The sequence below is a fragment of the Athene cunicularia genome, assembly GCF_003259725.1.
Source record: "Athene cunicularia isolate RWA chromosome 1 unlocalized genomic scaffold, athCun1 chr1_part1, whole genome shotgun sequence".
Taxonomy (NCBI): Eukaryota; Metazoa; Chordata; class Aves; order Strigiformes; family Strigidae; genus Athene; species Athene cunicularia.
The window spans coordinates 120,763,343-120,789,211 of NW_020799091.1; the positions used below are offsets into that span (position 1 = coordinate 120,763,343).

The 25,869-nt window shown below is 46.4% G+C and overlaps 2 protein-coding genes across 2 annotated transcripts in view; one reads left to right on the top strand and one right to left on the bottom strand.

Moving 5' to 3' along the window:
* Positions 1-579: 579 nt before the first annotated feature.
* ATP1B1 (ATPase Na+/K+ transporting subunit beta 1) lies at positions 580-11,668 on the top strand (the record flags this gene model as incomplete). The annotated part of the gene is made up of 5 exons (XM_026846973.1): positions 580-742; positions 7,698-7,853; positions 8,620-8,804; positions 10,584-10,664; positions 11,326-11,668. Coding segments are annotated over 5 exons (852 nt in total), but the record flags the coding sequence as incomplete, so codon positions are not given.
* A 722-nt stretch (positions 11,669-12,390) lies between these two features.
* Positions 12,391-25,869, bottom strand: part of NME7 (NME/NM23 family member 7) — a 72,268-nt gene continuing 58,789 nt past the window's right edge. Inside the window, exon 11 of the mRNA XM_026844896.1 lies at positions 12,391-12,825. Within this exon, the coding sequence (XP_026700697.1) occupies positions 12,793-12,825 (33 nt within the window). The 3' untranslated portion in view covers positions 12,391-12,792. The remainder of the gene's footprint in view (positions 12,826-25,869) is intronic.

Below are 25,869 nucleotides of genomic sequence, written 5' to 3' on the forward strand. Positions count from 1 at the left end.
ACTGTGACACATCTGAATATCTCCTACATTTGAAATTGAGTATTGGAGCTAATTTGGGCCCCAATTTTCCTCCTGTTGTCTTTCATGGAGGTGACAGCTGGAATCACATGGGGAGATCAGGCTGCCCCGTTGCTTGTAAATCCAAATGAAGCATTTGCTGTAGACTCCTGGAAATGGCTTTGAGGCCCGGACCTTTGTGGGTGTCCTCCAGAGCGCACCCATGGGATGGCTTCTTGTCCTTATGCACTTGCTTCGCCAAAAGTCTCTCACCTGTGACAGTGTGTGATGGCAGCGCTGGGTCAGCTGAGGGGTCTTTGAAAATACGAAAGGCCGTGGTTTAATCTTCATGTATTACAACCCCAAATCCTGATTCATGGATTTCTAGGTTTTCAGGGGCTCTTCTAGCCCCCCCAACAAGTGGAGTGATGTATATTTTCTGTCTGCATCAGGGCAGAGTCTCTGTTAGATGCACCCCTCTGCAACAGGGCTTGCCATCTGAATTCAGTGTGCTGGGCTCTTACTTGCGAGTGGCAAAGGTTGGGAGTTCTGTCCTGAGATGGGACTGCCTCGAGGGCTTGATTTGATTCCTTTTTTTGTTTCTCTTCTCTTGCAGTTAAGATCCTCCTCTTCTATGTCATCTTCTACGGCTGCCTGGCAGGTATATTCATTGGGACCATCCAAGTGATGTTGCTCACTGTCAGCGAATTTGAGCCCAAATACCAGGATCGAGTGGCACCTCCAGGTAACGAAATGGGAGGCCCGTGTGTGACTTGGTGCAAGCTGTTCTGGGGAGGCGGGTTGGTTACTCACCTCAAGAAGGAGGATGAAATAAGCGAGTCGTTGCTGCAACACATATTTGTAGGGGGTGGGTATGTTCTCAGCCTTCTGTGTGAACAGTGCTGGGGCTCAGAGGCAATCCTGCTAGAATTAAAGGTTGCATCACATGAAATATGCCTCCTGCCTGTGAGGAGCTCCAGCCTGGATTGCTCTTCTTCCTAAACCGCAGTGATAGAGTGAGGCCGAGCGGCTTCACTTGGGAATGAGCTGTGTGAAGAAGCTGGGTTCAGCTTCTTTTCCTGCATAGCCACTGTGTTCCCATGGGTAAGTGAGGGGACAGAGGTGAACTGATAGCTTTACCCATGAGGCTGGGGTGCCAGGGGAGGCAGGGGAAGCGCTGGTTCTGGGTGTGCTTCCCGAGCAGGGTTACTGGTGCTGGGCCGCGTGTGCTCTGGAGGAGGTGGCAGCATTTACTGATGCGTGTTCCACTGACTGCCGTGGGAGGTGGTTCTTGCGGCTGCTGCTGCGTGACCTGTCTTTGCTAGGCAAAGCAACTCTGCGCAAAACTGAAAGGATCGCCTGAGCAGTCTCCATGGCTGGCCTTGGCTAGTGGCAGGTGGAGTGACTAGCCCTTGCTGCGGGTTCCCCGCTCTGCTGATCCCCGGCAGAGCCAGTGGCGGCTCAGAGCGTGGCGGGGGAGCTGTGCAACTGCTGCTTTCCCACATTACCAATGACCTTGAGGCTGCTTGGCACTGGGGATGGTAACGATCTGTCTCCAGTTGCTCTGTAAAACAGTTCAGAAGCTTTTAATAACAGTGGTATTTAAGTGACAATTGTGAGGCTGATGGCTTGTAGCTACAGGAGTTGGCTCTGGTGTTGCACAGGGTCTCACAGCCCCACTGGGATTATTCCCTGCACTGGGGGTTACAATCACCAAATGGTGCTATAGCTCAGCAAAGAATTGTCTTTTTCGGAGAACTGCTTTTCCACCAGTACTTTGTAAAGACAGAACAGAGACAGAAGCTGCTGTGTTAATGTGTGGCACTCCTTAATGTACCAGCATGGCTGGGGTAAATGCTGCCTTAAGCACGGAAGTGGCTGATTCTGTCTCTGCAGTGGGCTCTGACATTTGCAGGAAAGACATAAACTGTCACTGATACTGCCCAGAGCCGTTAGCTGCATCTCAAAAGCCAACATGGCTAATGATGGAGTAGCTGTTATTTTAATAAGGTGTTTTTCCCCGGCTGAAGCCCAGTGGTCTCACCAGATGCGAAATAATTAGCGAAGAAACCCAAGGATCTTGGGCCCCATCCAGACAGACCTGCTGCTTAGCCTGATGTCATATAATTACTTATTCTAGGTAAACTGTTCGCTTTCTGTGTAATAAGTCTTCAGTTCCAATTTGAAAGCAACTCTGGTAAAATTTCTGTGTAAGATTTCAGCCTGCAGAGGATTTTTAGTCATCTCTTAATTGCATGCTGTACCAGTTTTTCTGGGGCTTACCCTTTTTTTAACCAAAATGAAGGAACTGAATTTCAAGACATGCGAGTAGTTTGTACCATAGAAATCAAAATGAAGGAAGAATGAAAAGGTCATCAGGATCTCTGTAATGGGCTTCTGGGACATGTACTGAAATCAAGGGGGAGCAAAACCCAGCTCCTTTGGATATACGACAGCAGGCAGCCCAATAAACAAGGGCTTTGAGCCACGCTGTAGTGGCACATACTTACAACTTTGAGGAAATAATGACCAGGTAATAGCACAGGGTCCTCTGCAGGGCATCACGCACCAGCTCTTTGTGCAGGTGCGGCTGAGCTGGGGGTGAGGGTGGGGGAGGTTGGCTCTTAAGCTGAGTCTGTTCCTTGCCCTGTAGCGCAGCAGCTGTTAGACCCCAGTGAGTCAAACCCAGGCTTTTCATGTGGGCTTGGCGAGAGCTGGGCAGGGTGGCGAGTTGTTGCACTGCTGTATGTGGGAGGTCAGCGCTCCCTGCGTTCCCCTGCTCTCCTGACGACACACACCCACGTGGGCAGTTCACTCCTGCACTTGGTGAGCATCAAACTCGAAATTTTTGTGATCTGGGACCCCTCCAGACTGAGCTACATAAAACAAGGTGGTGTGTGATTCTAATGCCTGGTTCTCATGGGAAGGTTTGCAAACCAAGTAAGTATACTGGCAGCTTGATAGAGCCCTGGGTTTTCTAGGAAGCTAGAAAACCTGGTTTCATTCTTGTTAACAGTGCTCCGTCCTTGGGCAAGTCACTGTTGTCAGCCCAAAATGGCTGGGAAAGGGGAAACTATGCTTCCCTTCAGGATCTGCAGGAGAAAATGCTGTAGGGGCTGCTATAGTATTGTTCAGAAATACAACACATTTCCTAGCAGCAACTGAACCTACAGGATGTTTTATGGAGTTCTTGACACGGGTATAACATTGAAAGCCATAAAATGCAATTTTTCTAGCCAGGTGTCATTAATATGCTAATTAGTTTCTGCACTGAATGCAACAGGAATGTTACACAGGTGCTTCAGGGCAAGTGGAGTTTTGTACCTTTCCATGACAGTTTTATTTTCCCTCCTCTCTTGTCTTGGGGTGGAGGAAGGGACAGTGCAGTTCACCTTGTCCAGCCTTGCCACTGCCACAGCTCCAGCTCCAGGTGTGCTGCAGGCTCAGACTCTGCTTTAGGCACAGGACTTACCCTACTGACAGGGAAGGGTAAGGATGTTGCCTTTTAAACACAGTCTACCGATTGTTTAAAAAATAATACTGTTCCCCTCCTCCCCTTCCCCACCCCAGTATAAATTGGGCTGTGAATCCTGCCATCTTGTGGTGTGCATCCCCTGAAACGCAGCATCCCAGCGCCAGGGCTGCTGCCTCGGGTTGTTTGTTTTTTTTTTTTTTTAAGGGGCAGCTGGAAGGAATATTCCCTGCTCAAACCAGGGGATTTCAGGTGTCCCTGCCTAGTTGCTGCCTGGGCACTGAGCATGTCATGGAAAGGGGCTGCTCTGGTGTATTCCCCACTTGGCTTCTCCGGTGTGGGGAGGTGGCAGGAGGGCCCCAAGGAGCTGGTGCTGCCTCCTGCTGAGTCGTGCTTTGCCACTTCTGTGTCTTGTCATCTCGGCACCTACATTTGGGAAAATCGCTGAATCTTGAGCTCCAGGGATGTTTTTTGCCAATCAGGTTTTGCTGCATTTGTAGAAAACTTGCAATTGCTTTTTGCATTTTGGGGATGAGGTAGAGGGTGACTGGAAGCTTGGAAGGATACTGCTTGGTGTGGAGGCTTTGAAATTCTGTCCTCAATTAGTGAGTAGGGGGGGTGGGTGGTAAATAAGAATGGTGTGTAGTGATCACTGTTTGTCATCTGTGTCATCCCAAGTGTGTTCAGACTCATTCTGAACCAAGATTATACAGTCCTTGGAAATAAGCATTGCATGATGAAGCAAGAGTGGTTCCTGTGGACTTACAACACAACCATTCCTAATAACAACCCTGACTTCCCACTCCTAGTTTCTTCCTCCTCACCCTCAGGACACTGTTTTCCCTAAAGTCTTCCTCTTGCACCTTAGAATGACAACGTCTATATGGAAAATCTGGTTTTAAATAAACTTGAATAAAAGCGATTTTAATCTGCAACAGTGGAACTGCATCTGAAAAGAAAAAAATCAATGACTTTACATGTTTTTTGTGGCTTTTGGTGTCTTTGTACATCCACAGAATTAAAAAGCCAACAGAAGGTGGTGTCCGTTGCCCAGTCAAGGCATCACTCATTTATGTGTGATAGTGAAGATAGGAATCTTATTTCCTAGCAAGTGCACTCTTAAGAGCCAGTTGCAGAAATTTTCTGAAGTAGTTTGTCAGTGTTTTAGCAGTAAGCTACTTGGTGTTTCCATGTGTGATGTGTGAAGAACAGCATCACCACATGTGACACCGTAGTGTGGCAGCACCATGAGCTGCAGGAGTGCAGCAAACAGATCAGAGCCTGAAGATGGGGAGTGGGTTGTTCCTGGCTCTGGAAGCACTTGAGGCTCTGTTTCTTTTCCCCCATAGGACTCGCTTATAAATGGCTTCCTCACGTGCTTGAAGCCCCTAAGAGGCTTATTCATGCTCACTGGAGCCACATACTTCCTCAGGTGTCTACCAGCCTGTAGTAGGTAGCACTGGAATGGCTCAACTTTCTAATTTTTTTTTCTTGTCCCTACTTGCTTCAGTTCCCAAATGGGGATGAGAGAAGGATTTAGAAAGGTTACAGAAATCTTCTGCAGAGGTTACAGCCTCTCATCATACCAAATCAACACACTTTATTTTAAATAAGATTGCTTAAGGATTCAGTAATTGTGCTGCTCTGGTAACAGCACTGAAACTTGTATTTTGGCCATGGGATGTACAGACAGAAAATGAAAGAAGGATAGATCTGAGCTTTGCATCCAGTCAGTTGTAGTGTGTGAGGATGGGGGAAGCCAGTAATACATTTTTAATCAGGATAAAGCTGTTTTTCTTAACAAGTCTTTCATCTTCACAAAGGGGAAGACTGATCTTTGCTTTGCTCTTGTCCTAAACAAAGCAAGCACCTGCTGTACCAAAACCTGGTCCAGTCTGGTTCCTCCAGGGACCTGTAAACACCCACAGTTGGGCTGAAAGCAGCCCAGCTCTGGCCACAAGCCCAGCCTGCCTGGCAGAAATGCCTGGCAGAAATGGTGGTTCTCTTGTGCTGGCTGCTGGAGCAGCTACACAGAGGTAACACTTGGGCTTTGGTGCTGCTCTGCGAAGATCTGCAAGGCAGGGATGCTCTGGGGTGGGAGGCTGCTTTCCCAGCCATGTCAGTTGTCTCCTGGGCAGAGGGTTGGCTTTGGACTGTACATACCGGTGGCCGGGCGTTCCAAACCAGAGAGATTCTAGCAGGCGGCTCTTACACACCATGAGGTGCGTGTTGCTGACCTTCCCTTCACCTTTGCCATGCCTGCAGGGGTACTTTCACATGCCACCTCAGTTAAGATGAAACACAGAGGTGGGGAGTTCCTTCGTTTTAGAGGTCCTGAGCAAAACGAATAGGTTAACTGTGTGACAAAGCTTAACAAGCCTGGCTGAGCATTCTTGAATTTTATATTTATACACTTGAACGACACACCTGTAACTTGAACTCTGGAAAAGGCAGACCCAGGAAAGGAACCCAGACCTGGCCTGCCTTCACTGCAATTCCAGTTGGCCACTTCGAGTGACTCTGAGCTTGTTGCTTCCCAGCTGAGAGGTAACACGAGGAGGGTTTGGCAGGATGGGATTGAAGTCCCCTACTAAAATTGAACTCGGTGTATTTATTTTATATGTATTTATTTATAACCGTTTGAAGCAAGAAAGCAAATAATTGCTTGAGCAGGCATTGAAAGCCACTGACTTTGGAGGGTAGAATGTAATTCTGCTAGTGGAGTAGTAAGTCACTTCTAAACTTGTAACGCTCAATCTGGTCAGTTTGTACCAGAGGGAGTTTTGAGCGGTTAAAGCTGCTTCCTGGAATAAAACTTGAAACCCCCAAGCTCCTGGCTGGATGTCTCGCTATCTTTGGTGACTAGGAGCTGCGTTTAGGGGAACAAAGCTAATCTTTGTCCTAGGTTACAAATTCCAACTTGGTGGGTAGTGGCGGGGGGGTGGTGAGCTGGCTTGAGGAGGGACTAAGCAGAAGCACTCAAGTGGCTTTGGAAAAATTACTGAAGTCACAAGCTCTTGTGGGCTGGGGCCAGTCAGTTAAGCTGCCCAAGTCTTGCACCAGGGGAACTTGTTGGCAACAGGCCTGTTCTGAAAGCTGTCAGAGCAAATGCTGCTCCCCTGCTCCTTTTTCTTGTTCTTGCTAAAATGAAGACGACAAACTGAGCAGAAGTCAAGACCTCGGTAATTACAGTGGCTGCCACAAAAGCAGCATGAACTGGAGTTCCCATTACTGAAGTTTAAAGTGTTGGCCACACATTAGTGTGTTCAATTAAAATGTGACCTAAACATCACGCAGGAGCAACTACTTCCAAGTCCTGTAATGAAAAGCCAAGGGGGTCAGCACTTCTTATCATCTGTAGGCATTGCTGGTATCTAGTCCCTTCTGTCCTCCATGCTTTCTTTGTCTGTTCATCCTCCTAAAGTCAAAAGTGGAGGTAGTTACACAGCCCAGGATCTAGGACAGTCCTTTAAGCGTGTCTCCTGTGTGGTGGCATTTCCTACTCGCCTGCTCCGTGATGAGCTTCTGATTAGAGAGCTCAGCAGACTGTTCTGCAACCAGAAATACCTGTGTACAGAGTGAAAAGACCAGAGAAGGCGATTAGGCTGATGAATTTACTGGGGGAGGAAATGCCTCCGGCCCTGCACCCTACAGGAGAGCTGACATGGAGGCGCCGTGGATGACAACCAGCAGAGAGTGACTGTACCTGACTTGGGCAACCTCTCGCTTTTTATTGCAGGTGTCATGAGCAGACAGCTCTGTTGTATCCTGGACGTGTAGCCTGGTTTGCAGACTTTCAGGTCAACCTATTAGGGATAAGTACGTAAGAGCAGGCTTCTGTGGGGCTTTATTTCATGTAGTTGGTCTTGTGTGCAGACAGTTTCCCTTCTGTCCTTGAGGAGGAGGCAGAAGTGGACAGGAGACCTGCGGTTGACTGTTTTTCTTGAGGAAAGCCTTGACTTGTAGTCTCCCTTCTGGGTTCTGTGATTTTTATCTGCTTAGTGATGCAAACATCATGACGAATATTCCAGACTGTTGTTAGAAAGAGGAGATAAGAGCCTGTCAAAGCCTCCTCTCTAGTGAGCTTAAGCTGTTTTGTGCAAGTCCTAATGTCTGAAAAATAGAGATTATTAGAATGAGTTATGTTCTTGGTGTGTGTCGCGCTGCCCGGAGGCTGTGCAGCTCTGAGGTGTACTTAATGTTTTCTTCCCGATTTTGCTTTTCTTAGGACTGACTCAGATTCCCCAGGTACAAAAGACAGAAATCTCCTTTAGTGCCTCCGATCCCAAAAGCTTTGAGCCGTATGTGAAGAACCTTGAGAAGTTCTTAAAGGACTACAGTGCTGATCAGCAAACTGAAAGCATAGTATTTCAGGACTGTGGGGGTAAGTCTCGATCATTTTGTGCAGCTGGGGGCTCTGACCAGTGTCTCTGCGTCAGGTCCCTCGGAGGCTGAGGCTGAGCAGTGGTAGTCTGTCCTCAGCTGTTCCTTTTATTGTCATCAACAGCACGCTGGTAAACTGGCAGGCTCTGGTTTCAGTCATATGGCTGCTCACTAAATTAGTTTGAATAGACCAGACTTGGCCAGGGATGTACCTAGAGGCTTACTGTAGAAGTTATATGGTTGGGAACTCCCAGATTTCTCTTGGAGAAAGTTGCAGCTGACTCCCAGAGGCATGTGGCGCTGACCTTATCCTCTCTGAAAGTTGTGAGGGTTTTACTGATGCCTTTGCTAAAGCCAGTGTCTGTCCTTTTGATGCAATGCAGCAAAGCATCTGGGAGGTATTAACCTTCAATAGAGTCTATATAATAAAGCGAATGAGACTGTCGCCTTGTAATATGTGCATATAGCATCTGAGGGGAACCTGTTTGTAAAAGCTGCTAAAAAAAATAATCTCTGAGCCAGTGGATTACAAATGTGTGTGTTCTCTTGTCATCTGGAAGAATCCTCGGTTCAAAACCTAAAACCCCTGCAGACTTGCTGGTCTGGGAGCAGCCCCCACGTGGGGGTGGCTGGATGCAGGTCTGTGGTGTCACCTGTTTGGATGAGGGTGTAGGCCGGGCTGTGCAGTGAAGTGTGTGTGTTGCTGTTCCTGACAAGCAAAATGGTCACGTTCATGTGGTTGTGTTTTCCTTCCCCCACGGTGACAGACATACCAACTGATTACAAAGAGCGAGGACCATATAACGATGCCCAGGGCCAGAAGAAGGTCTGCAAATTCAAACGTGAATGGCTGGAAAACTGTTCCGGAATAAATGATCCCACCTTTGGGTACAAGGATGGCAAACCATGCATCCTCGTCAAGCTCAACAGAATTATTGGCTTCAAACCTAAGGCAAGTATCTCTTCCCTTCCCAGCAGAAGCTCCTGAACAGGAGGATGAGCTGGCTGCAGATTTGCTGTGCCTGCTTTTCTGTCTCTGGTGAGAGATCAGTATTAAAGCCCTTTTACAGAGGAGATATTGTGAGACGATTTGAGTAACTGGCTTTAAAAATACTTTCCATTTACAAGCAATGAAAAGCACCCACTGCAAGCTGCTAAGAAGTAGCAGTGAACCTCACTGTGCAAACTGGTTATTTATCTGGTAGCTTCTGAGCCTGGTAACTGAGTTGCTGTAACGGGGTATTTTCTTCAAGGGATGAAACCCATTTTAAGTTCTGTGTGCTTCCATGGGACTGTCCCAGAGAGACTCTAGCAGTAGTAAGATCAGTACATTGTGTCATTGCTCTGATCTACTCTGTGCTTTCCTCAGGCAGTGTAGACTTACCTGCCTTGCTAAAACCACTTAATTAAATGAAGTGTGCTAATATTAACTATCAGACTGAAACACAGGCCTATAAAATGTAAATTGTATCTGAGAAACAGGCACAGCTCTTACTGCAAAAGAAGTGAGGAGATCATTAGGTTATTTCATGCAGCTTCCCAGATGCTTAGGATATCTGTCACCCACTTGCTCTGTGCTGCACCTGAAAGCATGTGTGCAGTAACACTGAAAGGTGTTCATCTGGACAGGCATGGCTTTTACTTCTAGATTTTTCCCCAATGCATTTAAATACTAAAAAGTTCTCCAAGAATTTAGTGGCAGAGCATGCACTATTGAATGAGGTGCTGTGTAAAACCTGCCACTCAGTCTTCTGGGTGAAAGATGGTGAAAATGGTGTGCTAAGCTGCCCTCGACACCATCCCTGGTGTTGCCAAGGGCAGGGAATGGTGCGGAACATTTTTCTTGAAAGGGATCCTGTCCTGTGCTAAAAGTTAAAATTTTGGCTCATCTGGTGCAGGGTGGAAACAGTGGGTGCATGTTAGCAGGAATGTGCTGTGCTTCATGTGTGGTGGCTGTGGGATGGTGTCTGGTGCCGGAGGAAGAGAAGGGTTTGGTGTGTTCCTCTTCCCTTTGGAGCTTGGAAGAGCTGCAGACCACACCAGACAGCAGGGGCTGGTCAGCAAATGACTCTACGTGTTCCCTTTATCAGCGATGTGTGTATCCAGGGTGGTGTTTGTTTTCTTGTTCCACGCTCTGGCAGAGACCCTTTAGCTCTTGTGCTGGGCAAGGTGTGTGTCAGGCAGGTCTGAGCCTTGCCAGGCTGTGAAGCCCAACGACTGCACTTACTAAGAGACCAAAGCCTGGTGTTGGTGCTCCCACCTCTCCCTGCCACACTGGGAGCCTTTGTCCTTCCCTGCGTAGGTGTGTCGAGGTTCAGCGAGGTTGGGGTGTGACTGACGTTGTGCATTCCTGGTCCTGGCTGCAACACACCTGGCAGGCAGGTGGCAAATCCTCCGGCAGTGCAGCTCCTCCTTCATGGCCTGGGCTGTGCAGGAGCAAGGCCAGCTGGCTAGCACCCTGCCCTGAAACGCCTTCCTCAGCGACACCGTGGAATTGAAACCAGCCTGGTCTGCTTGCCGTGCTATCTGCAGCAGTCCAGCTGTAAGAACAGACAGCAGCTCTGCTTGGGTTAGTGAGTTCCACTGCTCATCCGGGCTGAGAACCACTGCTGAGCGCTCTTGCTGCAACGTAGAGGGGGTTCTGGTTAACAGCACGTCTTCAGTACCGTGGCTGCTGCAAAGGTGCTCCCCTGTACGTGTGTAACGGCCCTTTGTGTTGGGTTTCTTCCAGGCTCCGGTAAATGAGAGCCTCCCTCCAGAGGTTATGGCAAAATATAACCCCTATCTCATCCCTGTCCACTGTGCTGCCAAGGTAAGTTGGAATACAATTGAGCTGCGGCGGGAAGCTGCAGGGCAGGACCGGCCAGGTCTTTGTCTGGGTGTAGTTTTCTGCAGAAAATGGCGATGATTCTTAATTTGGGCTGTCCTCCCCCTTTGGAATGGTAGTTTCTCAAAACCCCATTGATGATGGGTGACAGTTAGTGCTGCCCTCACAGGGAAGGGTAAAAGTGGGTCCAGACAGCAAAAGGCATCCTCAGAAAGTTGCCATTTTGCTTTCAAGTGCTGTACTGGAGCTCTTAGCATGGACAGCTGAAAAAGGGACTCCAGGGCAGAGAGGTGTTTTACTTGGTGTTGTAAAGCAGCTCAGAAACTGCCTTCCTTTTTTTTTTTTTTTTAGCCAAATAGTGCACTGCTATGACAGGAACCTGTGGTGGTTTCTGACTGCGTAAAGGGGTTGAGGCTTTAAATAAAGAAAAGCTCTTTTCCTGGCTAGTCGGGTGTTCTTTTTGCCTAGCTACAGGTTAGACAGCGCTTAAGTGTCCTCTTGAGCCTGGGGCAGCCTCATGCTGTCAGGGTGAGGTTGTGGTGAAAACCAAGATGCTGCTAGAAAAAAAAAAAGGCTGCAAAAGGTAGAGTTTGGGTGACTGTAGTTTGTGACTGTCATTGTCTGTCCTTCCTTTTCCCACCTCTAGAGAGAGGAAGATGCAGACAAAATTGGCACAGTGGAGTACTATGGGATGGGCGGCTATGCTGGCTTTGCCCTGCAGTACTACCCCTACTACGGGAAGCTCCTGCAGCCGCGGTACCTGCAGCCACTGGTGGCCGTGCAGTTCACTAACCTGACCTACGACATGGAGGTGCGTGTGGAATGCAGGGCCTACGGGCAAAATATCCAGTACAGTGACAAAGACCGCTTCCAGGGACGCTTTGATATTAAATTTGACATAAAAAGCAGCTGATTGTAAGCACAACTGTCTTCCCCCCAACCCCGCCCCCCTAGCCATTTAAAAAGGTTAAAAAAAAAAAAAAAAAAAAGGTTAAAAAAAAAAAAAAAGAACAAAAAAGAAAACCTACTAGTCTTGAACAAACTGTCATACGTATGGGACCTACACGTAATCTATATGCTTTACACTAGCTTTCTGCATTTACTAGGTTAGAATGTAAACAAAGTGTAGCAATAGTGACAAATATTTATTCTACTGTAAATGACAAAAGAAAACAAAATTGAGCCTTGGGACATGCCCATTTTTACTGTAAATTATGATTCCATAACTGACTTGTAGTAAGCAGTGTTTCTGGCCCCTAAGTATTGCTGCCTTGTGTATTTTATTTAGTGTACAGTACTATAGGTGCATACTCTGGTCATTTTTCAAGCCATGTATTGTATCTGTTTTCTACTTCTTGTGAGCAAAGACTTTTGCTGTCCAAGGTGTAAATACTCAATGGGACTAGAACTGGCATGATACTTCTCATTATTTTGTTCCTTTTCAAAGAAAGGCCCACCTGTGAGACTATTTAACAGCACTCCATAAGGCTTCTGACTTTTCTGTGGTGTTAGGGTATTTCATTTGGAGGGGTGGCAGGGAAAACTAACTTAAGTGACGTTAAAGAAGATAGATGATTGTGTACTGTGCTTCATAGCAAATGCTGTCTCTCTCTCCACCTTCTCCCTCATCCTCCAATATGTTGTGTGAGAGACTGGGTCAGGCTATCACTCTCCTCAGTGATAGGCATAACTCTTTGCTTTCTATATTATCTTTTTTTTTTTTTCTCTCTCTCCTGCTCGAGGCATCGCACACTGTGGTGCTAATGTCTTTATTGAATGTTTTAACCATTTTCATGGTGGAAGAATTTTATATTTATGCAGTTGTACAATTTTATTTTTTCTGCAAGAAAGTGTAATGTATGAAATAAACCAAAGTCACATGTTTGAAAATAAATCTTTATTTTAAACTTTATAAAAGCAATGCAGTACCCCATAGAATGGTGTTAAATGTTGTCTAAAGTGCAAAACTCTATGTTCTAACATGTAATAATAGCCAGGAGTACAGTGCTCTTGTTGATCTTGTATTTCAGTCAGGTTGAAACATTGGACAAATAAATGAATGAACACACCGTTCTGTGTGCACGTCTTTTGCGCTGGGTGAGGATGGAGGCTGTTAGTTGTCCAGGATCTTGAAGAAGTACTGTACCTATTTCAATAGGGAAATACAGCTTTACCATTCCCTGAAGGCCTCACCTGAAGGTTTGTTACACACTGGTTTGGTGTTAGGTGTTTGCCCCAGGCTGTGTGAGAGGCTGCTGTGGCACACATGCCTGTGCTCACACCAAAAAAAATCACTATTCACCGTCACTGCATGTTCTGCACACCTGGAGGCACAGGCAGAACGGTTTATGCTTCATGTGGGCTGAGGCACCCAGCGGCAGAGGGGAGGAAGCGCCATGTCCGCTTCTGTGTGGTGCCTGGGCACAGCCTCTGCCCCACAGGGCTGTGCAGACATGACACTATGCGGCAGCTCCTTCCTGCAGGAGTCAGGATGGCTGCACGATGCAGATTACCAGGGAGAGTTTCTTCATGTAAAGCAACAAAACATGACTATGCTAGAGCAAGCTGCTTGCTACAGCCCTCCTCCTCGGAACGCATGACACAAGCAAGCTGCTAAACCTTTTGCCATCTGCTAGAAGGAAGCAGTGCTAGGGCACGCTACAGCATTTAGTGTACACACGTGGCTGCCTCCTGCTCTTCCCAAGGAGCAGGAGCTAGCAGAAATCTCACCTTCAGCTGTTTCATTTGCTGCTGTATGTTTGTAGTGAGACAAGAATTTAACAAAGATGCTGTGATTAAATATTCCTTGAAGAAAGTCCACCTGCACATGAGTTGCAGGAAAGTGGAGCCACTTTGGTCCTACAACTCAATTCTTAAGTGACCTGTGGCAGTTTAAAAAAACCCCATAACACAACAGAACAACAAAAAGCCTCCAAACTGCTTTCTTCATATAAGACCCAACTCATGCTTAGGTATAATAATTTATCTCCTTTTAATTTACTACATGGGTGTGAAGTCCAAGCATGAATGAGTACTAAAGGTAATGGCTTAGGTCAGGGATTGGGACAAACGTTGTAGAAAACGTGTATGGTGCCTGCGTTGGCTTAAGGGAGCAAGTGTCCAAAGCGGCTCGTAAAATGTACTCTACTCTTAGTGACAGCATATGAAATAAAGCAAATCCAAGCCTTGAGACACCCCACCCCCCCAATCACTTTCTACTACCAGATGAGTGAAAGCAGGCCAGCTCGCTCTGATCACTAATTAACCCAGCAGGAACCGCAGCAGCTACCCCAGCCACATACCCTGCAGCCACCCACTGAGAAGACCTAACTCAAATGCCACAACCCTCCTCCTCCCCTTAGAAATGCTGCTCTAACTTGTCAGACCTAGTAGAGATACAGCACTAAAAGGCCACAGGATGGTCAAAACAACCCAACCAACCAACTTGCCCCATGGCACCCAACGTTTTGGTACACAAGACTTGATGCTAAAATGTCCTTTCACAAAATACTGCTGACATAAGGGGGGGGGGGCAAGATGGGACATCTCAGCAACCCAATTTAAAATCTGCATTGCTTGCATTGTTAAAAAAACAAACAACTCTGTGTTGTATTGCCTATCTATGCTCCTCAGGAAGTCGTCATTCTCCTTACTGCCTGATAGGCCTGATAGGACACAACATTATAAACTGCCAGTTTGAACATGTTGTTCTTTCTGCAGATTAGCTCAAAATTCACTTTAGTGGCTACAATTAATCTCCCTTCTTGTTGATAGAGGACACCTGCATTTCAAGGTTAGAGACACACGCAAAAATACTAACAAAATAGAAAGCAGGGAGAAAGACACACACGTTTAAGGACAAGACTTTAAGGCTGTGTCTGCACAAAGAGGCAACAGCCGGCAGTTCCACAGCTCTGAGCCTTGGCACGTCAGGGCTTCTGTTCCCAGCTTGGCCAGCATGGGCCCGGCCTGACCCTTGCCTCTGCGGGAAGCTGTGCCAAGAGCAAAGGTGGTGGGCAAGTGCTGCTCCTTGGTGGAGAATAACTCCGTGTCCAGGCTCAGCCTGGGGTGCCCGCAGGACCGCGGCCACCGCAGGCCCCACTTCCCTAGGAGAGGGAAGGTTTAATCAAGCCGCCTCATCTCCCAGCGTGATGTGGCCTCCCCAGGGTTAGGAACGATCCACCCCTGTCCCACAGACAGGTAAATGCTGTCCTGCCCAGCTCCTCTCGCTTGCTATTAGCAGCAAAAGGCATTGTGCTATTTTAGTCCTTAAAATCCCTTGTTTTTATGGAACCAATTTTCCCAGGCCAGGCTGAACCACCTCAGCTTGCTTGCAACCTACAGTAAACCTCTTCCTCCTCAATCAGCTTTTACTGGATTGTTGAAGATCCACGCAGAACTGTACTGAGAGGGTTTGGACATCAGGACAAGCACGTGCAAAACTAGGTGCCAGTATGTTCTCTATATATATAATTATGTGTGTCAGCTGCCACCCAGCTCCCAGTAAAACCAGTTAAGAGCTGGCATATCTGTGGTACACAGAAAGGATCCTCCTCTGCAAGAACCTCACCCTTGGCAGCACAGCAGTGCTGGACTAGAAACGCCAGAAATAAGGGGCTCACACAACAGCACACAGTGTTTTGCAGAACAACCAAGACCACTACTGAGAGATTTGGGGTGCCCCTGTCTTACGAGGCCCCAAAGATCCCTGTTCTAAAAGCACCAGGTCCTTCTCCAAGGGGACCCAGGACTTGGAGATGCTTGCACTGAGCATCCAGATGGAGGTTAGGTATTCCAAGCACTCTATTTTAGCAAATACAGTTATTCTCTTTCCCAGGGTCCACGTACAGCATACACAACAGGAAAGGGAGCTGTGCCTGTACAAAGCATCTCAACAAGCCTCACATATGACCGAGGGCAAGGTCAGCTTCTCTGAGCCAAGCACACCTCTGGCCTCTTTACAGGACCCAAAGGTGGCAAGGGACAAACCCAAACCAGGAACTGCTCTGAAACCAACCAAATGCATTTCACAGGTGCCACGCAAACATCCTTCAAACGATGCTCACATTCAGGTGTGGTCACTCCTTCCCAGGGATGAAATGGTTTCAATTTAACACCAGTACCCTCCTTACAGATCCCAGGAACCCAGGGCTATGCCTGCTCTAGCTTCTGTTCAGGGACAAATAGCAGTTACACTCAGGAAATCATAACAGGTAAGTAACTGTGACCTCCTGGCTCCGACCCTACAAATTGCTTCACCAAGGAAGAGGCTCAGAGCTGCTTCAACTCCATGAAGTTTTGCTTCAGTCACCCACGCTTTCTGCAAAACTCGTGTTAATGAAGCTGGCTGCTCCCTCTGGGCGCTTCCACACATTACCACCAAGATTCAGGAGTTAATACAGCAGGTAATAACAAAATCCAGTCTAATGCTCTGGCTCAGCACAAATGATTATCATCCGAACAGTGTGTGCCCTAAGAGCATGAAGAGGCCAGCAAAATTAAAAAGGAGGAGAAAAAAAAAAAAAAAAAAAAGGAAAGCAAATCAAGTGAGGCAGTCAGTCTTCTAAGGGACAGCAAAGATCTTGGTAATAACAGAGGACCCACTGCAGGCACAAAGTGTCCTGAAGGTTTCAAGTGTAAGAATTACAGACACCTACAATTTAATTCTCTTTCTGCCCAGAAAACAAAGCAAAGAGCAGTGCTGAGGAGAGGTGCCCCATGATAAAGAAAACCCCAGCACTGAAAGGGTCCCTCAGCATTCACAGCCCATTCCCCTCCTTCCTTTGGGCTGACAGTTTTGGTAAGAGACCCTGTCAGTATTGCTCGTGGCAGAAGCAAGGGGGCTGACAGGGAGACATGCTACTAAGAATTACGCCGAGATCATAGATTCACTTCTCATCCATCACCAGAAAGATGACAGCAATTCCAGGCCTTCCTCATCTCTGCTGAACCCAAACTGGCAGGCAGGAAATGGAAGGCTTTTTCATTTCTGCTCTCATTTAGAGCCTGTCAGTCATCTCAGTGCCTCACTGGAGCTGGACAGACACCCACCAGTACCCTCTCCCCAAACCCAACAGAAACTATTTCCTGGGTTCAGTGTAGGTATCCAGGCACATGATCCAGAGAGTCTTTGCTGACCTAAAGTTTCAGCATCAGTACACTCTTCCTAAACACAGGTCTTATAATTTTTTTACAGGTTACCTCAGTTTGAGGTCACTAGTAGGAACCCCTCCCCCCCCAATATCTCTTTGCCCATTAATCTTGGTCTGTATCAGCATAAACCTGCCAACTCTGTTAGCAAGTGCACTTGCTAACCTCTAAAATGCATTTCAACTACAGTTCACTCAGCTGATTCGCACGACTAAATCATTAGATTGACACACCAAAACACACAGATTCATACCATCCTTCCAGCCACAAGCCATCCAGAAATAAACACGGTTGTCAAAGAAGAGGGTCTACTTACTCACTGTGTTATATGTTCTAAAAATAAAGAATTATTTTCCGGGGGGGGGGGGGGGGGGAAGTCACTCCTGCCTCTCTCTCAAGCATCATACACTGTAAGAAATAAAGCCAGTCAGGCTGCCCAAAGTAGAACAATTTATACACATTCACTTCAACTGTCCAAGTTAATTTCTTAAGTACAACTGGAACACAACCTCCCTGTGCACCAAAAAAAACCCCTTTGCAATGGAAGGTTTTGTTAAAGAAACACTACAGGATAACACAGAGTGCCTTCTGCTTTTATGCTGTGTCAGTCACCTCAAATTGCACTGTGTATGGTTATGATCAACTCTGAAAGTACAGTTGGAAATTATACCATAAAATAAAAGATTAGAGAAAACCGAATTCCAGACAGGATGTAAATGAGAGGACAAGACAATGGTTCATTACACCATAATCAAACCACGAAAAAATAGTTTAATGTTATATATTTACTCTGCAAATCTACAAGAAAAATAACTGAACCCAAAACCATATTTAAAATAACAAAATGTTGGTTTTACATCATGCATAACTACTGTGCTGACTCAGACCACTGATTTCTAAAGTATAGATACTCGTAGATTTAATAAGAAGGCCCAGGTTCACTGAATCTCCCCACTCCGCCACATAATCCAGCTGCTCGGTAGCTGGGGCTGAACATATTAGCCCAGGATTCTCCCACCAGGAGTTCTGCTCCTCCTTGAGCAACACCTTTGGTCGCCAACAGAAGAGATCACCGGCCTGGTAGAGCCACTGGAATGAAATTCAGTGAAAGGTCCTGGTGCTCCCATCACACAAGAAAAACCACAACATGACAGCAAGTACTGCTTTCCCAAGCAGCTCACTGAGTCACCAGGATCACTGCCTCTGCACTTCACACTTAATCTTGAGGGACACTTGCCTGCCTCAAAATCAGGAGCTCCTGCGGGGCTCTCAAGTGATGCCCTTGAGCCAGTCAGGTTAGGTACAGACAAGATGCTAGGTGCACCACCACAGATACCCATGCAAGCTGCAAACACATCCTGAACGCTGGACAAAAACACTGAAAAGGGCCCTGCCGCTAGCACCTGAAATATCACAGTAAAGCCTGGTTTGGGTGAGTTCATACAGGCACTCTGGGGGCTCCTTGCCAATGCCTACTCAGACACTACTCAGAGAACACTGACAGTTGTGGTCCTCATGAGCTACCAGACTATGGCCATCAGAGGAAGAAGTGGTCGCAGAGAGAGAACAAGAACGTGTTTCCACCCATATCACGCATTCAAGCGAGGATGGAAGCAATAAGCAAATAAAGGAAGCAGAAGGCAGCCAGCATTTAAAGCTCTTCCTGAGCAACTAAGATGTTCTGCAGGGTAGTACTTGGCCAAGGGACTCAACAGGCTACACCTGCCAGCAAGGTAAAAGTTATGACAGACAAGACAGTAACACAATATCCAGGAAAAAAACAACCAAACAATAGCACCACCCAGTCCACAAGTAGTGGCCCTGCATGCACCATCACAAGCCCCTGTGTAGACTGTGGCTCCCTGTGCTGATAGGAAACATCCCACCAAATCAATGGCACAAATTCCCCTAGCGTAGTGCTCAAAGTACCTTCTGAGCAACATCGCTGAATTTAGAAAGCTCCATTCCCCTGTGGAATGGGTCAGTATTAAGAGGCCGAGAGCTCGTTTCAAGTCTCAGCAGCCCTCTGATTTCAACACTCCTGCTGTGTGCCATACCACGTACTGCCATGGCAGGACTACACTCCTGACACCTGCTGTGACCAAGTTCCTCTTTAATAGTTGCACTGAGTAAAGCTGCTACCAGAGAAAGCCCACAGTTCCTGGTTTGTGGCTGGATAGTCTCAGCACACTCTCCCCAGCAGAACAGCAGTGTCTACCACTGACACCAACGCAGAAGGAAACTTGTCACTAAGCAACTCTGGCCACTGAAGAGAATTGCCTCTTGCTCAAGAGACTTGCCTGCATTGCTCAGTGTATCTCAGACATACCTGTAGACACTGCACTCCTTGCCCATGTGCCAATACACTTGGGGTCAGAGAGGAAGATCCAGCTCTTCCTGAAACCAGAAGATGCTCGGTGACTTTGAGGAGCCCTAGACTACAGCCAACACCTTTTCAGGTGATCGCTGCCATCTTGTTCTGTGTTTGCACAGCTGCTAGCACAAGATCATCACAGCCAGTGTCTAAACCCTCAGTATTATCACAACACCAAACCAATAATATGCTTTGAATAATTAGTTATTATTACTTCTGAAAGGAGAAGTGGTTTCTAGAGCTTGATAAACTCTTAACCCAAGATATCTCATGGTGTTAGCATCTATGGCAGACAGGAAATCTTGTTCACAGTATTCTAGCCATATTAACATGTTTGGCTTTGTTTTTTTCCTCTCATGTCCCACATGCATTTCAACACACATATGCAGATAGCTGACTCATATTCTCCTTTTAATTACCACAAGCTTACAGTAGTCAGTCAAGGAGGTTGTACTGATGAGGGAAGGGGTGAACTCTAAGCAGAAAGTACTGATGTAGCTAAGCATTTGCTTGTGTGACCTCTGAGAGAGAAGTGGGAGGTGCAACTGGCTGAGGTCAGTAATAAGAATCCACATAAAAATATATTTGCATCACAACAGCAGTGTGTGCTACAGGACAACAGTACTTCTTTTACCCCCCCAAAAAGGTGCAGGACCCCTCGCTCAGGAAACAAAGGGAGATTCTAAGCTTCCACACGACCGTGTGACTACAGTGTCCCACTACTGCTTTTGCTGTAGAAGCTATTCCCCTGGGATTTTTTCTTTTCTTTGCTGTGGTCTGCCCAAGGAGCAGCTGCATTGCAGCTACATTGTCACTATGCTTCAGCTGGAGAAAGAGGGGTAATGGAAAGAGGCTCTGGGCTTTTTTGGTTCAAAATGAGAACATGCCGAGCGAAAGAAAGAAGGCAGCAGCCTCGAAGACGCAAACTGGGCCTCAGATGAGTTATCAAGACGCGTCATGCCTTCTCCCTGCCTTGACCTCCCCTCCACAAAATCACCTTGCTCAACGCAACACGAACACGTGCCAAAAGCCAAGCCCTGTTTATCACGTAGGTTACCTTCAGGATCAGGTGAAACTTAAAGAGCTTTAGGAGCTGCTTGATTCACACTCGTTAACTTCTCTCTGGCACTTATAAACCTCAGACTTGGCAGAACAAGGGGCAATTGGACCTCGGATCTTACCCAGAAGTGGAAGCACAAGAGCTGAACTATTTCACAACTCTGTTTAAACAGGTTTCTAGTTTAGTTTGCCTGTCTGGCCCACAAGCATAATAATTATACAACCTATGTTCAAAATTAGGCTGCAAGTGACCTAATAATACCATAATGTAATTTTTCTGAAAAAGATAAATCACCAACATGAGTTCAGAATCCATCCCTCTCTCATTCCTATTTTTAATTTTAATTTCTCTTCAGGTAGGCTGAAGCAAAGAAATTGCTTACTTCTCTATGCAAATTTATACACAGCATCAGGAGACATTGAGGGACAGAATTCCAGTGCTGCCTAACATCTTCAGATATGCAAAACCACCACCAAATAAGATGAAGTTTTCCTACACTCCAGATTCTTTCCAACCTGTTCCCACAGCTGTTAGATAAAAAGGCTCAGAAAGTTAAAATGGAGAAGTGCTTGAATCGTAATAACTATTATTTGACAGATCGTTTTGTACCAGGAGAGACTGAAATTTCCAACTGACAGACAAAAATAGCTACTGCTTTGATGAAAACTTGCAAAAAAAACCACCAAAACCCCACCTATTTTTTATTTCTTTTCACTGGAGATGATTAAAAGCATCTTACCCTGGATTATGCAGCTCAGTATGGCCCCTTAATAAAAGACTTCATTGCAAAATTGCCGTATGACTGAGAAAAACAATGGCTTCTTTATTAATATTTTAAAGGCTCCTGAGGGAAATGCTGTAAAGCTGAAATGCCCTCAGTGAAAGGTTCATTGCCATGCTATGCACTTCTGCTGTGTAATGTTTTACAAGCTGTGCTGCCCTGTGAATGGGGAGAGTTAGTTCTCAGCTGGTGGAGGCAGCTTGCATAATACCAGACAAGTTAATAGGTAACAAGCAATGCAGGAGACCTTTGTTCCGAGTGTGACATACACAAATTCCACACTAAGCACATTGACGCTTCTGAGAGTTACTCATTGACATGCTTTATTAAATTGCTTGGACTATACCTTGATGCACCAAAAAGATTAGTTTAACAGAGCTGCATCCCTCTGATGCCTCCCATCCTAAACTGTTGCACTATAACCTCGCCCCATGGAACAGCTCACCGCTGGTACGAAGGCATTTCCAGGGTGGATGATAGCAAGCACCTTGCAGCACACCCACGTGTCGAGACAATGGCAGTGGGCAGGCAAGGAAGCGGCACACAGGAAAACAGGAACTGGCAGCCAGCAGAGCTGCAACAGGACTCTGTTTTTATGGAAATGGTTATGGGAAGCATTTGTCATGCCCTCCCCCTCCCCGCTACAAGGCGAGTGCTCCCCTGTCCACTCTGAACAGCTTGCTAAACCACCACCCTCTCCCTAGGCTCCCTGGAGAAAGGCAAAGGAGGCATAAGGCGTGCTTCTCCTGGCACTATTTGGGATGCCAGACTAAGGACAGCTGGCTTCTAACAGGTGGAAGACATGCTGCACCAAAAGCTGGGGAACAGCAGAGCTCTTAACACTCGTCAGAGCATTTAGTTAATACCAAGTCTGAAGAAAACGATGTGGGTTTTCATCGCTCACAGCACTTATCTGGACAAAACACATCTGCTGAACTGGCCTGTCCTGTTACTGCTTATCATACAACATCCCCTCCCCTCTCCCCAGGGCTGGATCCAACCAGCTGAACTTCCAGCGCCAGAACCTGTGCGAGTTTCCATCCGTCAGGCTGCCACAGCTGATCTGTACAGCAGGATGACATTACTCGTTTGCTTAAATGCCTTCGAAACAGTAAGCCAGTCCCACTGGTGTGAGGCTGAGCAAGGGAAAGGAGAGCTTCCAGCAGTATGTTGCACAGGCTGCCAGTCTCCAGCCTCGCTCTCGAGCACCACGCCACAGCAGAAATTCAAAGAAGCGATAGGGAAAAAACCCAGCCGTTGTGACAGCTCTCGCAGAAGACAACCAAAATCTGCTCTTCTTTGATAACAGCAAAATCATCCCCCTTCGAGAGGTTATTTTCATGTCTGTGGATGCCACAAATAGCTCTGAGGCAAGGGAGAAGGCCAGCAAACGATACTTGAGGAGGTCCTTGCCTGGCTGGAAAGCTGCCCGTGACACTGAAAACTGACACATTTCCCTCCACAGTCCCAGTGCCCAAGGTGGAGCCTGACGGCACCCAGCAGCCATGCAGAGGCACGCACGCAGCTCCCCAAGGAGTCATGGAAAGAGCACCCATGAGACTGAGAAGGCAGTCGGCACATCCTCCACTCCCATGAAAACTGGCTTAAGAGCCCACTCCCCTCAGCAGTTTCACACAGACCAGACACAAAGGCACATGTAAGCACACTCCTGCAGCAATTGCCATGTTATTGTCCACTAGAAGAATTAGTCACCTAATAACAGCATCTTCCCTGGCAACAGGGAAAAGGTTATTTCACACAGAATTCCAATTTTACCCATACCACAGCAAATCCATTTTATCCCCATATATCTTACTAAGGGGCAGCATCCTCTCCCTCTATGTATAAGTACATACATACACATGTATGACTATTAAGCATTTTTTTAATTGTGCAAAGAAACCCATGAGACTGCCTGATGGCCCAAACACCAGGAACACAAAGCCAGCACGGATGGCTCAGTCACAGCAGGCTGCACCTCAGCACAGAGACCATTCAGGTCACCCCAGGTGCATGCAGTCTATCATCTCCGCAGCGTCTTCCTGCAGTACAAATGCCTTTATGGAACTGCTCACAAAAAAAAAACCCACCCAAAACCAAACCTTGAACTGCACAGTATGAGAAATAATTTATAGTCAGAGCATGCCAAAACACAGAAATACTGGTTTTGTTGTAACTGCAGGTCTAGGCTACCAGGTTTTTAACAGTTGCAGATTATGTGGATTCCTGCATAATCTGAAAGGTACTTAGCCACTTGAGATCCAAGGAATTGAGGTGTGTGTACAGCACCACCTCCTGTGGAAAGTTTTACTCACTGGACTTCCAGTGATGTGAATAAGGCCTTCACTGACTGATTTTTAATTTGCCTTCACTTCTTCAAGGAGGCACATAAACCGTGAAGTCTGGTAGCTACAATATCTTGTACCAATAATACCGTGATTTAAACTAGTCCAGGAATGACTAATTTCAAGGAAACTTGTTTTGTCTAGAGAATGATTCATCAGATCAATGGTTTGCAAGCTTCTATTTCAACAAGATATTTATCAGAAATGTTCCTCAGGTCAAAGACAGTGAGTTAACAAACAGAATCATCTTTCACCATGTGCACATGGAAGACCGTCACTAGTCTGTTAAATAGAGCACGCACTTGGTGTATAAAATATGCATGTTCCAGTCCTTGCTCTACCTGACTCAGAAGCAATGAGAATGCAGGTGAGCACTGTAATTGTTTACTTGCTCCAAATAGCACCTGCTTTAACTAAAATAGAAAAAAAAACTGACGAGAAGTAGAACAGTACCTGCTTTGGATGTGGGAAATAAATGCAAACCCCTTCTCTGAATGAAAGTCCTATGCGACATCAGTTGATCAGAAAAATTAAGAAGCTGCTGGTTTAGCCTTCACTCACAAAACACCATCATCTCATAAATACCCCATTTCTATCAGACTCCCTCCTCTACTTCCTCCTTTCTTTCCTCTGCCCATTCAAATGGGAAACTGATGACAAGGCTGAGAAAACGGACTGTTCTGAGCTATTTGTGTCTTTCCATTGTCAGATGTGAAAATACATTTTGTACCGATACAAGGACACACAAGTCTATGAAGTGACTAAATAAGTGTCTGGCCCAGTAAGTCAAAGAGATCACTCATATTCACTCTCCTCCTGTATCACTAAACTAGAGATAAAACAAGCAGTTACAGCTTTATAACTGAAAATACACAGATTTTTCCATTGTGACCAGCTGCGTTTTAGGCTCAATTGCATCTCCCCTCCTCTCTCGAGCCAGTGAGTTATTCATTAATTCTAGTATGCTTTAGTCACTGCCTAAAACGTGAAGTAGTTTGTAGAACAAAGACAGGAGTTAAGGGTCAAACTGGAGGGAGCAAGCACTGATATTTGCTTTTGGGGTTTGTTAGTTTGTTTGTCTGAGGGGTTTTTAAGATTAAAAGTGAACTTTCCTTTTTCCAGGTCTGTGGAAAAGACATCTAACAAAAAAACACTGAAAACCTGACATAGTACATTAATTAAATATAGTGGTCTAAAACTAGGTGCACAAGCTGACCCTTACTTAGTTAAATAGTCCTTGCTGTTCCTGAGATGGCGTTGTTCTATCTCCTTTCTCTGAGTACTCCTTGGTCATGATTTTGGGGAGAAAGGTCACTACCTTGTCCTTCCTAGTGATTGTCAACTAAGTATGAACAACCAAAGTCATCTAGAGTTTGGCTATTAACTTCAGCAAGCATTTGATCTAAGCCCTCAATTACCTACCTCATCTCCTCTAAGGCGGCTCCATTTGTGCACAGACAACAGCTGCCATTGCAAACACTTTTCAAATTTCAGCTAGACCTTAAACTGTGGGTGATGAAAACTGCAGAGAAGGGTGGAGAAATCTTAAAATAAGCAGTACCTGGCACTAAGGGTATCTGAGTCCTCAGGAAAGCACTGGTGTGTTCCCTTCTACACACGAGCAAGTCTTTATTGTGCTTCCATAAGTAGTGTGCATTTAAGGCCTTTGATAGGATAGTAGATCAATCAGCTCCCCTTTCTATCTCTGCTAGGTTCTGGAAGTCCAAAAGTCACAAAACCAATTAACATACAGACCAACCTATTCAGCTTCCTATCCACAAAGTGGCAACAGCTGCAGTCCCTTGAACCATCTTGCCTCCAAGACACTTTGGACGCTACTGACCCTGCAGATGTGCACACAGAACATGTGGCCACAACAGTCAGGACTGTGGCAGGGACCTTAAAGAAGCTGCTTTAGCATTAACAGCCTAAGTGCTCCACAGGTCAGCCAACACACACAGCTAAGGCTTTCTTTGTACAAACCCACTGGCCTCAATTCAAACTCAGAGACACTGGGACTTCCACTCTGCAGCCCCTAGACCTGTAAGGAGAGGCTGCACTACAAGTGGGAACCTCTGGAAAAGGATGATTCAGCCATCAAGCATGACCATGGTTATACAGAAGCTCAGAATCAAAGGCAGTAAACATCTTTATTCACGGTGTATCAGACTGGCTCTGCCTGATTTTGGGCTCTAACAGTACCCTGAGGGCCACCTCTCTGGTTCACCAAGAATTTCAGAAAGCTTACATCACAGCATCCTCTCTCCGGGAAAGTCTACTGTGTTTCAGAAGAGTAATTAATCTATTTCCTATTCCAGAAAAGACCCAAATCAAACCACCACCACCAAGAAACAATCAAAACAAACATACAAACAAACCCCAAAACCCTCCACAAAACACCAAACCCAAACAACCCACCCCCCCAAAAAACCTCCACCTATATATATATATATATATATATGGAATTGGGGGGGGGGGGG